At 57.1% G+C, this 17,080-nt stretch overlaps 2 gene segments (V, D, J or C); both read left to right on the top strand.

The window, feature by feature from the left end:
* Positions 1-2,218: 2,218 nt before the first annotated feature.
* LOC128933593 (Ig heavy chain V region 914-like) lies at positions 2,219-10,847 on the top strand (the record flags this gene model as incomplete). The annotated part of the segment is given in 3 exon segments: positions 2,219-2,372; positions 7,863-8,021; positions 10,828-10,847. Coding segments are annotated over 3 exon segments (333 nt in total), but the record flags the coding sequence as incomplete, so codon positions are not given.
* A 2,954-nt stretch (positions 10,848-13,801) lies between these two features.
* LOC128933592 (immunoglobulin heavy variable 3-23-like) lies at positions 13,802-14,158 on the top strand (the record flags this gene model as incomplete). The annotated part of the segment is given in 1 exon segment: positions 13,802-14,158. A coding segment is annotated over 1 exon segment (357 nt), but the record flags the coding sequence as incomplete, so codon positions are not given.
* Between the last annotated feature and the right edge of the window lie 2,922 nt (positions 14,159-17,080).

Genomic DNA, 17,080 nt, shown 5'->3' with positions numbered 1-17,080 from the left:
AGGGAGCCCCCGGGGGGCTGGAGGTCCCCCCCGCACTCCAGCAGGGTCACGGCGGCCCGGAGCCCTGCGGGTCAAAGGTGAGATGGGGATGGGGAGTCGCAAAAGTCCGGCAGAGCTGTCCAATTAATTAATGGATGGATTGGGTCTAATTGCAGGGTTTATGGAAGTTTTCCATACAGGAAATTTCTGTTAGATATTTGGGGCCCGACAAAAGGATATTTGGGGCAAAACTAGTGAAGGTTTGGGGATGGGGAAGAGGCCGTGGCCCTGCTGGAGTGCTGGGGGAACCTCCAGCCCCCTGGGGGTTCCCAGCGCCTCCTCTGCCGAGGGTCCGGGTTCAGTTTTGGGAGTTTTGGAATGTTCTGGATCCATCAGAGACCCGGGCAGGGGCTGGAATGGCTCACGGGGATCAGCAGTGGTGCTTACACCGAGTACGCGGGTTCGGTCAAAAGCCATGTCACGATCTCCAGGGACAATGGGCAGAGTTCGGTGACGCTGACCATGAACAGCCTCAAGGACGACGATTCCGGATCCTATTTCTGTGCCAAAGCTGCTGGTGCCAGTTGGGGCAATGATGTCTCTTCTCTTGGCCCCTTCCCCTTAACTGGGTCCCCTCCTGTCCCCAATCCCCAGACCCTTCCTCCAAATCTCAGCCCTTGACCCCAGTCTTGACCTTTTGTCCCAGATCTCCCCCATTTCCAACACCACCAACAAGGAAGGAAATACCCCCAAACTGGTTCTGCCCCAAATCCAACTGCTCTGGCCCCCAGTCATGCCTGATTCTGCCCCAAATCCCCACTCTGGGTCCCAGCCACAGCTGCTGACACAAATCCTCAACCTTTGTCCCCAATTCGGGACCCTGGGCCTCAAACCCCGACCTTCAGAGCAAAGTTATGGGGCACAAAGAGGAGATTTGGGGTCAGGAGTTGTGGTTTGGGGTCAGCAGGTGAGAATTGGGGCCGAGCCAGAGCAAGGTTGGGATCAATGGTCAAGGGCTGGGTGTGGGCTGGGGGTCTGGGGGAAGGGTCTGGGGAACGGGGATGGGGTGGGACACGGAGATTGGGGTAGGGACAGCAAGGCCATTGTCACTATGACCAGCATGTTCAGCCCAATTAGCACCAGCAGCCTTGGCACAGAAATAGGCAGCGGAATCCTTGTCCTTGAGATTGTTCATGGTCAGAATCACCGAGCTCTGCCCGTTGTCCCTGGAGATCGTGACCCGGCCTCTACCGATGGCGCGTAGTCGGTGCCACCATTGCTCCAGATCGCTGCGATCCATTCCAGCCCCTGCCCGGGTCTCTGTCGATACCAGCCCATCCCAAAATTCCCAAAATCGAACCCAGACCCTCGGCAGAGGAGGCGCAGGGACCCCCCGGGGGCTGGAGGTCCCCCCCGCACTCCATCAGGGTCATGGCGTCTGACTCCATGATTCAGAATGCTGAACGATTGCTATTAAATCTCTACTATATTACACTAATACTAGATTTTATTACAATAATACAATATTATATCTCATTATTACTATATTACATCTTATTAATAATATATTATATCTAACTAATACTATATTATATCTCATTAATTCTATATTATATCCCATTAATACTATGCTATATCTCATTAATACTGTATTACCTGTCATTAATACTAAATTATATCTCATTAATTCTATATAAAATCTCATTAATACTATATTATATCTCATGAATTCTGTATTATATCTCTTTAATTCTCTATTATATCTCATTAATCCTATATTACACCTATACCAAAGAGATACTAAAAGAATTCTGTATAAAAGACCCTAAAATATCCTGAAGAAACCCCGCGAGCGTCTGACAGAGCCAGGTCACGGCCTGGAGCCCACTGGGCAAGGAAACAAAACAATCCTCAGCAGCACCCAACTGGTAAATCCCTGGAGGGGAACGATCCCCCCGACCCATTCCACATGTGCAGAAACAGCAGGAGCAGCGATGAGAGATGGGAATTGTTTCATCTTCTTCTTCTCCCTGTGCTGCTCCAGGAAAAATAATGAGAGAGAGAGAGAGGAAGACAAAGAGAGAGGGAGAGAGAGAGAGAGAGGGAGAGAGGGAGAGAGGGAGAGAGGGAGAGAGAGGGAGAGAGACAATGGGTACTGACTCTGTGCAGGGAATGAGAATGGCACAGCCAGGCCCCGTGCCCATCTCCCCTTAGTCCCGCAGGGCTCCGGGCAGCTGTGACCCTGCTGGAGTGCGGGGGAGACCTCCAGCCCCCCGGGGGTTCCCTGCGCCTCCTCTGCCGAGGGTCCGGGTTTGATTTCGGGAGTTTTGGCATGCACTGGGTGCGCCAGAGACCTGGGCAGGGGCTGGAATACATCGCCAGTATCAGCAGCAGTGGTGGCAGCACCGACTACGCACCGTCGGCCAAGGGCCGGGCCACAATCCCCAGGGAAAACGGGAAGAGCTCGGTGACGCTGACCATGAACAACCTCAAGGACGAGGATTCTGCCATTTATTTCTGTGCCAAACGTGGTACTAGTGGTTATGGTGGTGGTGCTGCTTAGAGTGACGATGGCCGTGGTGCATCCATCCCCATCTCTGGGTCCTCACCTGTCCCCAAACTGAGACTCTTCCTTTAAATTATCCCCCAAACATCAGCCCTTGACCCTTTGTCCAAAATCTCCCTATTTGCACCAATGGTCACCACTGACCCCAAACCCTCCACTGCTCCTGCCCCAAAACTCAAACATTGACCCCAAACCTTCACCCCTGGCCTCCAGTTCAGGCCTCCTCCAATCAGGGCCCAGGAGCTGAGGGAGATTTGGGTGAAATTGGCAAACCTGGGTGAAAGTCCAGAGTTGGGGCAATGATGGTGGACATTCGGGGAGAAGGTAAAGAATGGGGTCAAGGGTTGGGATTTGGGGAAGGATTTGGGGATTTTGGGGCATTTAGGGAGCCAGGGATGGGGGTTTTGGGGCCACCACCAGCATCGTCACCATGTCCAGAGATCCCAGAGAGGATTCCAGCCCAGCCCCAAGGAGCAGCACCAGACACCGCGGCCGCTGAGGGAGAAGTGAAGCTCCAGGAGGGAGGGAGGGAGGGAGGGAGGAGAAGATGCTGCAATTTTGGGGCTCCGCAGCCTCCCCCCACTTCCTCCCCGGCAGCTGCCGGGGCCCGGCCGGGGCAGGAAAGGAAACAGAAAGTTCCTGGTTTTGTTCATGGTGAACATCTGTGTTTGGCAGAGGGCAGCTCAGCTTCGGGGTGCTGCGACAGAGCGCCAGCTGCACAAAAAGCTTTGTGTGCAAAGGGCCCTGGAGCGATCCCCTTCCACACTGAGACGGAGGGGAACTGGGGGAGATTGGGAAAAATGGGCAAAACTGGGGGAAACCAAAAGCTGTGGCAGCAGGGATGGAATTTAGGGGGAAATGGTCAAGATTTGAGAAACAGGGGTGGAGATTTTGGGGAAGGATCGGAGAATTCTGAGATATTTGGGAACAGAGAGGAGAGGGCTTGGGACCACAACCACTATCAATACCATAAGCAGCACCACCACTACCACAACCACTAGTGTAAATTTTGGCACAGAAATAAACTGCAGAATCGTCGTACATGAGGTTGTTCATGGTCAGCATCACCAAGCTCTGCCCGTTGTCCCTGGAGATCGCGACCCGGCCCTTGACAGAATCCGTGTAGCCGGTCCAACCACCATTGCTGTTGATGCCCGCGACCCATTCCAGCCCCTGCCTGGGTCTCTGGTGCACTTAGTACATGCCATAATTCCCAAAACTAAACCCAGACCCTTGGCAGTGGAGGCGCAGGGACCCCCCAGGGGGGCTGGAGGTCCCCCCCGCACTCCAGCAGGGTCACGGCCGCTTGGAGCCCTGCGGGACAAAGGGGAGATGGGGATGAGGCCAAAGCTCAACCCTTGACCCAAATCCTGACCCTTGCCTCCAAATAGGGACCCTTGGAGTTTATGATCTTTCTGCCAGGTGGGTCCTGAACTTTTTTCCAGCTGGCCACACCCACATTAAGGCTCTCAACCAATCAGATTTCTCATCTCCATCTCCCCTCTTTCCCGCAGGGCTCCGAGCGGCCGTGACCCTGCTGGAGTGCGGGGGGGACCTCCAGCCCCCCGGGGGTTCCCTGACGTTGCTCTGCCGAGGGTCCGGGTTCAGTTTCGGGGGTCACTCCATGCAATGGATCCGGCAGAGCCCCGGGCAGGGGCTGCAATGGCTCGCGGGGATCCACAGCTCTGGGTGTTTCACTGACTGCTCCCCGTCGGTGAAAAGCCAGGTCAGGATCTCCAGGGACAACGGGCAGAGCTTCACAGCCCTGACCATGTTTGACCCGGAGGATGAGGATTCCGGATCCTATTTCTGTGCCAAAGCTGCTGGGGCTGGTGGAGATGACCATGATGCCAATGCTATTGACTCCACCCCTATTGTTGTGTCCCCAAATGTCCCCAAACCGCAGACCCTCTCCCCAAATCGCAGACCTCGTCCCCACTCTCGGTGACTGGATTCGTGTCCCCAGTCCCGGGCCCAGCGCTGACCTTTGGGGCAGAGTTTGGGGGAAGATAAATGGCAAAGGGTTGGGGTTTGGGGCCGGAGAGGGGAAAGGGAAAATGAGAAATGGTCATGGGCTGGGTGAGGGGCTGGGAGCTGGGGAAGGGTCTGCAGGACGTGCTGGGGGTGCAGTGATGAGGGTGAGACCAGGACTTCGCAGGTCCCCATGTGCAACAGCAACAGGAGCATCAGTATTGTAAGATTTCCCGAAGAAATAAATGGCGGAATCCTCGTCCTTGAGGTTGTTCATGGTCAGCGTCACCGAGCTCTGCCTGTTGTCCCTGGAGATCCTGAACCAGTCCTTGACTGACGGGGCGTACCAGGTGCTGCCACCATTGCTGGTGATACTTGCAGGCCATTCCAGTGCATTCTTTGGTGTCTGTCGATACCAGCCCATCCCAAAACTGCCGAAACTGAACCTGGACCCTCGGCAGAGGAGGTGCAGGGACCCCCCCGGGGGGCTGGAGGTGCCCCCCGCACTCCAGCAGGGTCACGGCCGCCCGGAGCCCTGCGGGACAAAGGGGAGATGGGGATGAGAAACCTGATTGGTCGATGGCCTAAAAGTGGGTGTGGCCTGCTGGTAAAAATGGGGGGACCCACTAGGAAGGGCCACCAGAAGCAGCAGGATGACAGCAGATTGTCACGATTTGGGGCCAACAGCCAGGATTTGGGTCAATGTTTAGCTCTGGCCTCATCCCCATCATCTCCCCTTTGTCCCGCAGGGCTTCGGGCAGCCGTGACCCTGCTGGAGTGCGGGGGGGACCTCCAGCCCCACGTGGGGTCCCTGCGCCTCCTCTGCCGAGGGTCCGGGTTCAGTTTTGGTAGTTTCGGCATGCAGTGGATCCGCCAGAGATGCAGGCAGAGGTTGGAGTGGCTCACAGGGATCAGTGTCAATGGTGGACTACGCGCCATCATACAAGAGCCGGATCACGATCTCCAGGGACAACGGGCAGAGCTCGGTGACACTGACCATGAACAGCCTCAAGGACGAGGATTCCGGATCCTATTTCTGTGCCAAACGTGACAATGGTTATGCTGGTGGTAATGCTGCTGCTGTTTTTGCCTTCACTTCTCCATGAGGGTCGTGAAATTTCTCCAGTCTCCTTTGCCTTCACCATGAGGGTCGTGAAATTTCTCCAGTCCCAGCGATGCTTCCCCCAAGTTTCAGCCTTTCTAAAACCTCGACCATTTTCCCCCAAACTCTACCATTGTTGCCCCAACTCTGTACTTTCCTCCAATTTTGCCCATTTCTCCCTAATGTCTACCCAGTCCCAGGTCCTGATTGGAGCAGGCCTTAACTGGAGCCCAGGGGTGAAGGTTTGGGGCCAATGGTTCAGATTTGGGGCAAGTCATGGGAAGGGTTTGGGGTCAGTGCTGACCATGGGGGCAAATGGGGGAATTTTTGGGACCAAGGGTCAAGAGCTGAGGTTTGGGGGGGAAGAGTGTGGGTTTGGGGACTGGGGGGGCTCAGAGAGGGGTGATGCCAAAACTGGCATGGTCAATATAAGCAGCAGTAGCACCACCAGCAGCACCAGCATAAGCAGATTTGGCACAGAAATAAACGGGGGAATCCTCATCCTTGACGTTGTTCATGGTCAGCGTCACCGAGCTCTGTCTGTTGTCCCTGGAGATCCTGAACCGGCCCTTGACTGATGGCGCGTAGCCGGTGCTGCCACCAGTGTTGCTGATGTAGGCAACGAATTCCAGCCCCTGCCGGGGTCTCTGGCCGATCCATTCCATTTCAAAACTTTAAAAACTGCACTAGGACCCTCGGCAGAGGAGGCGGAGGGACCCCCCGGGGGGGCTGGAGATACCCCCCACACTCCAGCAGGGTCACGGCCGCCCGGAGCCTTGCGGGACAGAGGGGAGATGGGGATGAGGCCAAAGCTCAACCCTTGACCTGAGTCCTGACTCTTGGCCCCAAACTGTGACCCTTGGACAATCTCATCCTAATTGTCCTGCACCTGCTGAGCTTCCCAGGTCCCACCCCATTTTCCAGTTTGACACACCCACTTTTAAGCCCTCAGCTAATCAGGTTTCCCACCCCCATCTTCCTTTGTCCCGCAGGGCTCTAGGCTGGCGTGACCCTGCTGGAGTGCGGGGGGGGACTCCAGCCCCCCGGGGGGTCCCTGCGCCTCCTCTGCCGAGGGTCCGGGTTCAGTTTCAGACAATTTGGTATGGGCTGGATGCACCAGAGACCCGGGCAGGGGCTGGAGTTTGTAGCACAGATCAGCACTTCTGGCGCCACCCACTACTCAGATTCTGTCAAGGGTCGGTTCAGGATCTCCAGGGACAACGGGCAGAGCTCGGTGATGCTGACCATGAACAACCTTAGGGACGAGGATTCCGGATCCTATTTCTGTGCCAAGGATTCCCATGGTGGCTGGAATGCTGCCCATGCCATTGGTTTCACTCCCGGTAGTTGGGTTGGTGTTTGGGTTCCTGTCCCCATCCCTGTCCCCAGCTGTCCCCAGACCCTTCCCCCAAACCCCCCTGACCCACCCCTGACCCTTTGTCCCAGCCCCGCCGCCTTTGCCCCAACGCTGCCCTTTGGCCCCAAACCCTGCCCTGGGTCTGGCCCCAAACTCAACTCTCGGCCCCAAATCTCCCCCTCGTTCCCCAAAAGTTCCTAAAGGGCCGAGATTTGGGGGCAGCGGGTGAAGACTGGGTAAGCGGCTGCGGCTGGGAGCCCAAAGTGGGGATTTGGGGCAGAATCAAGCGAGTTCTGGGGCCATAGCAGGAGGATTTAGGGCAGAATCAGTTTGGGGGTTTGGAGTCTTTGGTCAACCATGGATGGAAATGGGGGAGATCACGGCAAATGGGTCAAGAATGGGGTCAAGGGCTGAGATTTGGGTAAAGGTTCTGAGATTTGGGGACAAGAGGGGCTCAGACAAGGGTGCTGCCACCACCAGCAAGGTAAATATAAGCAGCAGCAGCCCAAGCAGCACCAGCAGCTTTGGCACAGAAATAGGATCCGGAATCCTGGTCCTTGAGGTTGTTCATGGTCAGCGTCACCGAGCTCTGCCCGTTGTCCCTGGAGATCCTGAACCGGCCCTTGACTGATGGCGCGTAGCCGGTGCTGCCACCAGTGTAGCTGAACACCGCGACCCAGTCCAGCCCCTGCCTGGATCTCTGGCGAACCCAATCCATTCCAAAATTCCCAAAACTGAACCCGGGCCCTCGGCAGAGGAGGCGCAGGGACCCCCCGGGGGGCTGGAGGTCCCCCCCGCACTCCAGCAGGGTCACAGGTTCAGTTTTGGGAGTTATGAAATGTTCTGGACCTGCCAGAGACCCGGGCAGCATTTGGAATACGTCGCAGGGATCTACAACCCTGGTGGCACCACCTACTACAATCCATCGGTCAAGGGCCGGTTCACGATCTCCAGGGACAACGGGCAGAGCTCAGTGACGCTGACCATGAACAACCTCAAGGACGAGGATTCCGCCACCTATTTCTGTGCCAAGACTGCTGGTGCTGGTTGGGCTGAAAGTGCTCATCGTATTGACGATGGCCTTGCTGTCCCCATCCCCATCTCCGTGTCCCCACCCTGTCCCCATTGCCCAGACCCTTCCCCCACACCTCCAGCCCACACCCAGCCCTTGACCATTGATCCCAACCTTGCTCTGCCTCGGCCCCAATTCTCACCCGCTGACTCCAAACCACAACTCCCGACCCCAAATCTCCTCTTTCTGCCTCAAACCTTTGCTCTGAAGGTCAGGGATTGAGGCCAAGGGTCCCGATTTTGGGACAAAGGTTGAGGATTCGTGTCAGCAGCTGTGGCTGGGAGCGCAAAGTGGGGTTTTGGGGCAGAATTGGGCGATTTTGGTGCAAACTTAGTTGGATTTGGGGCAGAACCAGTTTGGGGGTTTGGCTTAATGGTTGGTGTCGTGGAACTGGGGGAGATCTGGGACAAGGGGTCAAGAATGCGGTGAAGGGCTCAGACCCAGGGGAAGGGTCGTGGGACTGGGGAGAGGAGGGGACAATGAAATGGGGGCTTGGATCCACCATGGATGCCATCCAAATTAGCACCAGGACCCAAATAACCAGCATAAGCACGTTTGGCACAGAAATAGGATCCGGAACCCTCGTCCTTGAGGTTGTTCATGGTCAGCGCCACCGACTCTGCCCGTTGTCCCTGGAGATCGTGAAGCGGCCCTGCACCGATGGCCCGTAGTAGGCGCTGCCACAGTGTTGATCCGCGCGAGCAAATCCAGCGCCTGCCCGGGTCTCTGGCGGATCCAGTTCATGTCGTAGCTCCCGAATCTGAACCCGGCCCCTCGGCAGAAGAGGCACAGGGACCCCCCGGGGGGCTGGAGGTGCCCCCCGCACTCCAGCAGGGTCACGGCCACCCGGAGCCCTGCGGGACAAAGGGGAGATGGGGATGGGGCCAAATCTCAACCCTTGACCGAAATTCTGATTATTGGCCCCAAATTCTGACCCCTGGGCCTTCTCATCCTTCTCCACTGTGGGTCCCGACTCTTTTCCAACTGGCCAAACACACTTTGAAGCCCTGGACCAATCAGGTTTCTCATCCCCATCTCCCCTTTGTCCCGCAGGGCTCCGGGCGGCCGTGACCCTGCTGGAGTACGGGGGGGACCTCTAGCCCCCCGGGGGTTCCCTGCGCCTCCTCTGCCGATGGTTCGGGTTCTGTTTTGGGGGTTTTGGCAAGCACTGGGTGCGCCAGAGACCCGGGCAGGGGCTGGAATGGCTTGCAGGGATCAGCAGTGGCGCTTACACCGACTACGCGCCATTGGTGCAGGGTCGGTTCAGGATCTCCAGGGACAACGGGCAGAGCTCGGTGACGCTGACCATGAAAAACCTCAAGGACGAGGATTCCGGATCCCATTTCTGTGCCAAGGGTTCTGGTGCAACTGCTCCTGATAATGATGCCTATGCTATTGGGCCCGCCCCCATCGCTGTGTCACCACTTGCCCTCACTTGTCCCAGACCCTTTCTCAAACCCCAGCCGCTGACCCAATTCCTGTCCCCGTGCCCCAACCCTGCCCTGGCTCTGCCCCGCATTCTCAGCTCCTGGCCCCACACCTCAGCTCGCGGCCCACTCGGGGCCATTTTGGCTCCTGAACTCTTCTTTGCCATTCTGACCCTGCCCTCCACGGATGGAACGTTCCAGGTGACTCCACCCTTGCACCCCTCTGCTTCTCTGATCATGGAGCCCCTGGCTCGAGATCAATTTGAACAATTTAATTTCCCCAAAATTTCATGTGTAATTTGGGTAAAAAAAAGGGGGTTTTCTCCAGAGACAGGATTCCAGCCCAGCCCCAATGAGCAGCACCAGACACCGCGGCCGCTGAGGGAGAAGTGAAGCCCCAGGTGGGAGCGAGGGAGGGAGGGAGGGAGGAGAAGACGCCGCGATTTTGGGGCTCCGCAGCCTCCCCCCACTTCCTCCCTGGCGGGTGCCAGGGCCCGGCCGGGGCAGGAAAGGAAACAGAAAGTTCCTGGTTTTGGTCACTGTGAACATCTGTGTTTTCCAGAGGGCAGCTCAGCCTTGGGGCGCAGCGGCAGAGCGCCGGCTGCACAAAAAGCTTTGTGTGCAAAGGGCCCTGGAGCAATCCCCGTGCCACACTGGGACGGAGGGGAACTGAGGGAGATTGGGGAGAAATTGGCAAAACTGGGGGGAAATTGGGAATTGGGGAAGTGACGGTGGAGTTTGGGGGAAAGTGGTCAAGATTTGAGAAACTGGGGTGGGGATTTTGGGGAAGGATCAGAGAATTCTGAGCTATTTGGGAAGAGAGAGGAGAGGGCTTGGGACCACAACCACCATCAACACCATAAGCATAAGCGCCATTACCACAGCCACTGGTGTAACATTTGGCACAGAAATAGGATCCGGAATCCTCGTCCTTGAGGTTGTTCATGGTCAGCGTCACCGAGCTCTGCCCGTGGTCCCTGGAGATCGTGAGCCGGCCTTTGATCGACGGCGCGTACCAGGCACTGCCAGCAGTGTTGATCTCTGCAACGTACTCCAGTGCATTCCTTGGTGTCTGTTCATACCAGCCCATCCCAAAACTTTTGAAACTGAACCAGGACCCTTGGCACAGCAACGTCAGGGACCCCCCGGGAGGCTGGAGGTCCCCCCCCCTACTCCAGCAGGGTCACGGCCACCCGGAGCCCTGCGGGAAAAAGGGGAGATGGGGATGAGGCCAAAGCTGAACCCTTGACCCAAACCCTGACTCTGGGCCCGAAACTTGGACCTTTGGACCACCCCATCCTAGTTGTCCTGCTCCGGCTGCCCCTCTAAGCTGGGTCCCACCCGATTTTCCAGTTTTACACAAGCCACTTTGAGGCCCTCAGCCAATCAGGTTTCTCATCCCCATCTCCCCTTTGTCCCGCAGGGCTCTGGGCGGCCCTGACCCTGCTGGAGTACCGGGCGCACCTCCAGGCCCCCGGGGGGTCCCTGCGCCTCCTCTGCTGAGCGTCCGGGTTCACTTTCGGGAGCTACGACATGAACTGGGTGCGCCACAGACCCGGGCAGGGGCTGGAGTGGGTCGCGGGGATAAACACCGGTGGAGGCACCTGGTACGCGCCATCGTTCAGGGGCAGGTTCAGGATCTCCAGGGACAATGGGCAGAGATCAGTGACGCTGACCATGAACAACCTCAAGGACGAGGATTCCGGATCCTATTTCTGTGCCATATTTGCTGGTGCCAGTAATTGGTGTGCTGCTCCAGTTTATCCTTTTGGCCTTTTCCCCGTTCCCCACACCCTTCCCCCATACCCCAACCCCTGACGCCACTCCTCACTCTCTGTCCCAGTCCTGCTCTGGCTCTGCCCCTATGTCCTCTCTGGGCCACACTCAGCGCCCTCGATCCCAAAATGTCACCGAAATGCCTGGATTTGGGCCCAAAGTTTAAATCAGGGATCAAGAATTCAAATTTTAGCCCAAAATTCCCCATGTGAGGCCGACGGCGCAGATTTGGGTCGGTGGCTGTGACTCAGTACCTGCAGGGGAGATTTGGGGTAAAACTGGACAAGTCTGGGGGCAGTGGTTGGGATTGGAGGGCCGAGGCTCAGCTCAGAGTGAAACCGGCCCTGATTTGGGGCCAGGAGCTGAGATTTGGGGCCAAGAGCTGAGATTTGGGGCCAGGAGCTGAGATTTGGAGCCAAGAGCTGAGATTTGGAGCCAGGAGCGGAGATTTGGGGCCAGAGCAGGGCAGAGCTGGGACACGGAGACAGGAATGGGGTCAGGAGCTGGGGTTTGGGCAAAGAATCTGGAAAATGGGGACAAGTGGGAAAAGAGCAATGCGGATGGGGACAAAAGGATGCGCAGCAGGAGCCCAACCAGCACCAGCAGATTTGGCACAGAAATAGGATCCGGAATCCTCGTCCTTGAGGCTGTTCATGTTCAGCGTCACCGAGCTCTGCCCGTTGTCCCTGGAGATCGTGAACCGGCCCTTGAATGATGACGCGTATCTGGGAGTGGCGACATCACTGGTGACACTCGCCAAAAGCTCCAAACCCTGCCCGGGTCTCTGGCGATGCCAGCCCATCCCAAAATCCCCGAAATGGAACCCGAACCCTCGGCATAGGGGGCGCAGGGACCCCCCGGGGGGCTGGCGGTCCCCCCCCGACTCCAGCAGGGTCACGGTGGCCCGGAGCCCCGCGGGACAAAGGGAAGATGGGGATGGGAAACCTGATTGGTCGAGGGACTTAAAGCTGGTGTGGCCTGCTGGAAAATGGGGCAGGACCCACCTGGGATGAGGATGATGAACTCCCAGGGTCCCAGTTTGGGGCCAAGGGTCAGGATTTGGGTCAAGGGTTGAGCTTTAGCCTCATCCCCATCTCCCCTTTGTCCCGCAGGGCTCCGGGTGGCTGTGACCCTGCAGGAGTGCGGGGGGCACCTCCCGCCCCCCAGGGGGTCCCTGACGTTGCTGTGCCGAGGGTCCGAGTTCAGTTTGGGGGTTTTGCAATGTTCTGGGTGCGCCAGAGACCCGGGCAGGCGCTGGAATTCATAGCCAGCATCAACAGTGATGGTTCCAGCACCAGGTACGCAGATTCAGTGCAGGGCCGGTTCAGGAGCTCCAGGGACAACGGGCAGATCTCGGTGACGCTGACCATGAACAGCTTCAAGGACGAGGACTCCGGATCCTATTTCTGTGCCAAATATGCGGTTTGGGCTTTTGCTGCAAATCCTTTTGTCCCCATCCGCATGGGTTTTTCCCCACTTGTCCCCATTTTCCAGATTCTTTCCCCAAACCCAAATCCCTGACCCCATTCCTGTCCCCGTGTCCCAGCTCTGCCCTGCTCTGGCCCCAAATCTCAACTCTTGGCCCCAAATCTCAGCTCTTGGCACCAAATCTCAGCTCCTGTCCCCAAATCAGGGCCGGTTTCACCCTGAGCTCAGCCTCGTCCCTCCAAACCCGACCACTGCCCCCAGACTTTTCCAGTTTCAACCCAAATCTGCCCTGCGGGCACCGAGTCAGCCACAGACCAAAATCTGGCCAGGCTGGACTCACATTGGGAATTTTGGGCTAAAATTTGAATTCTTGATCCCTGATCTTAACTTTGGGCTCAAATCCAGACATTTCGGGGACATTTGGGAAAAAAGGGCACTGAGTGTGGCTCAGAGGGGACATTTGGGGCAGAGCCAGAGCAGGGCTGGGACAGAGGGACAGGAATGGGGTTTGGGGAAAGGGTCTGGGGCGTGGGGATGCAGAAAGGGATGCAGTGATTAGATCAGTTTAATCAAGATGAGCAGCAGCATTACAACAACCATCAGTACTGGTTTTGGCACAGAAATAGGATCCGGAATCCTCGTCCTTGAGGTTGTTCATGGTCAGCGTCACCGAGCTCTGCCCGTTGTCGCTCGTCAATGTGAACCGGCCCTTGACCGAGTCCGCGTAAAAGATGCTTCCACTTTGTCTGCTGATCCCCGCCACCACATCCAGCCCCTGCCCGGGTCTCTGATGGATCCACAGCATTGCAAATTTTTTGAAATCAAACCCAGAGGTGCGGAAGAGGAGGCGCAGGGACCCCCTGGGGTTCTGGCGGTCCCCCCCACACTCCAGCAGGGTCATGGCCGCCCGGAGCCCTGCGGGACAAAGGGGAGAAGGGGATGAGAAACCTGATTGGTCGAGGGACTCAAAGCAGGCGTGGCCAGATGGACAAAGGTGCAGGACTCTCCTGGGATGACAGTGATGAACTCCAAGGGTCCCAGTTTGGGGCCAAGGGTCAGGATATGGGTCAAGGGTTGAGCTTTGGCCTCATCCCCATCTCCCCTTTGTCCCGCTGGGCTCCGGGCGGCCGTGACCCTGCTGGAGTGTGGGGGGGACCTCCAGCCCCCCGGGTGGTCCCTGACATTGCTGTGCCGAGAGTCCGGGTTCAGTTTCGGTGGTTTCCACATGAGGTGGTATCGCCAGAGACCTGGGAAGGGGCTGGAGTGGCTCACGAGTATCAGCAACGATGGTGGCAGCACCGAGTACGCGGATTCCGTCAAGGGCCGGTTCAGGATCTCCAGGGACAACGGGCAGAGCTCGGTGATGCTGACCATTAACAACCTCAAGGACGAGGATTCCGGATCCTATTTCTGTGGCAGAAGTGTTGTTGGTAGTGCTGGTTGGAACGCTGCTGCAGGTATTGGTCACTCTCATGTTTAGGTTGCATTTGGCCCTGTTCCTGTTCCCCGGTCCCCACCTATCTCTATTCTCTGGACCCTTCCCCAAAACCCCAAGCCTGGACACCATTCCTGTCCCCATGTCCTAATCTTGGAGTGGTTCGGCCTGAAATCCGCTCTCTGCACCTTACCACAAAGTTTACTCAAACCTTAACCCTTGGCTTGAAGTATCCACTTTTATAACAAGGTTTTGGGGCACAAAGAGGAGATTTGGGTCAGGAGTTGTGGTTTGGGGTCAACGGGTGAGAATTGCGGCTAAGGCAGAGCAAGGTTCGGATCGATGGTCAAGGGCTGCGTGTGGGCTGGGGGTTTGGGGGAAGGGTCTGGGAAATGGGGACAGGGGGGACACACAGATGGGGATGGGGACAGCAAGGCCATCATCAATAGGATGAGAACTTTCAGCTCAACCAGCACCAGCAGTCTTGGCACAGAAATAGGTGGCGGAATCCTCGTCCTTGAGGTTGTTCATGGTCAGCGTCACCGAGTTCTGCCCGTTGTCCCTGGACATCCTGAACAGGCCCTTGACCGATGGATTGTAGTAGGTGGTGCCACCAGTGTTGTAGATGCCTGCGACGTATTCCAAACCCTGCCCGGGTCTCTGGCGGATCCAGAACATTCCATAACTCCCAAAATCAAACCCGGACCCTCGGCACAGCAACATCAGGGACCCCCTGGGGGCTGGAAATCCCCCCCGCACTCCAGCAGGGTCACGGCCGCCCGGAGCCCTGCGGGACAGAGGGGAGATGGGGATGAGGGCAAAGCTCAACATTGACCCAAATCCTGACTCTGGGCCCCAAATTGGGATCCTTGGAGTTCATCATCCTCCTCCCAGGAGTGTTCTACCCCTTTGTTCAGATGGCCACGCCCACTTAAAAGCCCTAGACCAATCAGACTTTCGATTTCCATCATCTCTCTTTTGTCTCGAAGGGCTCCAGGCGGCCGTGACCCTGCTGGAGTGCGGGGGGGACCTCCAGCCCCCCGGGGGGTCCCTGCGCCTCCTCTGCCGAGGGTCCGGGTTCAGTTTTGGACGAGCCAGTCTTATGTGGATCCGACAGTGGCCTGGGCAGGGCCTGGAATACATTGCAGGGATTGACTATGATGGATACACCAGATACCCGTCATCGTTCAGCGGCCGAGTCAGCATCTCCAGGGACAACGGGCAGAGCTCGGTGACGCTCACCATGAACAACCTCAAGGACGAGGATTCCGGATCCTATTTCTGTGCCAAAACTCCTGAGGGTTATAATGCTGTTGTTGATGATCGCAGTGACGCTGCTGGTGCTGGTTATGGAGCATTTAGCCCCGCCCCCTTGGTTGCATCCCTAATTGTCCTGAAACCCCAGACCCTCCCCCCAGATACCAGCCCTCGTCCCCGCTCTTGTTGGCTGAATTCGTGTCCCCAGCCCCGGGCCCAGCGCTGACCTTTGGGGCAGAGTTTGGGGGAATGTCAATGGCCAAGGGTTGGGGTTTGGGGCTGGAGAGGGGAAAGGGAAATGGAGAAATGCTCACGGGCCGGGTCAGGGGGTGGGAGCTGGGGAAGGGTCTGGGGAATGGGGACAGGTGGGGATGCAGTGATGGGGATGGGGTCAAACAGCAGCACCCAAACCAGCACCGAAAGTTTTTGTGCAGAAATAGGATCCGGAATCCTCGTACTGGAGGTTGTTCATGGTCAGTGTCACCGAGCTCTGCCCGTTGTCCCTGGAGATCGTGACCCGGCCCTTCACGAATGGTGCATAGTGGGTTCTGGAAAGATCGTAGCTGATCTCTGCCACGAACTCCAGCCCCTGCCCGGGTCTCTGGCGGATCCAGTACATGTTCACATTCCTGAAACTGAACCCGGACCCTCAGCAGAGGAGGGGCAGGGACCCCCCGGGGGCTGGAGGTCCCCCCCGCACTCCAGCAGGGTCACGGCCGCCCGGAGCCCTGCGGGACAAAGCGGAGATGATTAAAAATGAGAAATATGATTAGTCTAGATAGGGAAAAGGTTTGCGTGCTCCAGAAAAAAGGGGCGGAGCCCACCTGGGAGGGGCAGCAGGAGCAGCAGGGACAGGAGCCGGAGGGAGCTCAAGGCCAAGGCCGGGATTTGCTGGAGTTGGGGTCCCAGGGGGGTTTGCAGGTTCTTAACGTGGTATTGCGTTTGAAATCAATGTGGAACCCTGAGGAGAAGGTGTCCAATTAATTAATGAGATTGTTTAATTCCAGTTTTTGAGGAATCTCAGGATAACCAAAAAATCTGCTGGAGATTTGGGACCGAACGAGGGGAGTTATGAGTGAAATTGGTGAAGATTTGGAGATGGGCTCCAAGCGGCCGTGACCCTGCTGGAGTGCGGGGGGGACCTCCACTGACGTTGCTGTGCCGAGGGTCCAGGTTCGATTTCGGGAGTTTTGGGATGGGCTGGATGCGCCAGAGACCCGGGCAGGGGCTGGAATTTGATCGCAAGGATCAGTGACAGTGGAGGTTACACCGAGTATGTGCCATCGGTCAAGGGCCGGGTGACGATCTCCAGGGACAACGGGCAGAGTTCAGTGACACTGACCATGAACAACCTCAAGGACGATGATTCTGCCGTTTATTTCTGTGTCTCCTGGTGGTGGTGGTTCTGCTCCTGTTGATTATATTGACGGTGCTCGTGATGTCCCCATCTCCTCGTGTCCCCCCCCGTCCCCGTTGCCCAGACCCTTCCCCCAAACCCCCAGCCCACACCCAGCCTTTGGCCATTGATCCCAACCTTGTTCTGCCTCGGCCCCAATTCTCACCCGCTGACCCCAAACCACAACTCCTGACCCCAAATCTCCTCTTTGTGCCCCAAAACTTGATTCTGAAAGTGGATACTTCTGGTCATGGGTTAAGATTTCGGTCAAATTTCTGGTCAAGAGTGGAGAATTTGGGGCACAGCCAGGACAG

Source organism: Melozone crissalis, unplaced genomic scaffold, assembly GCF_028551555.1.
Source record: "Melozone crissalis strain CALT ecotype California unplaced genomic scaffold, PUWL_Pcris_2 ptg000011l_1, whole genome shotgun sequence".
Taxonomy (NCBI): domain Eukaryota; kingdom Metazoa; phylum Chordata; class Aves; order Passeriformes; family Passerellidae; genus Melozone; species Melozone crissalis.
The sequence above is the reverse complement of the archived record's forward strand: the minus strand, read 5'-3'. Positions and strand labels throughout refer to the sequence as shown.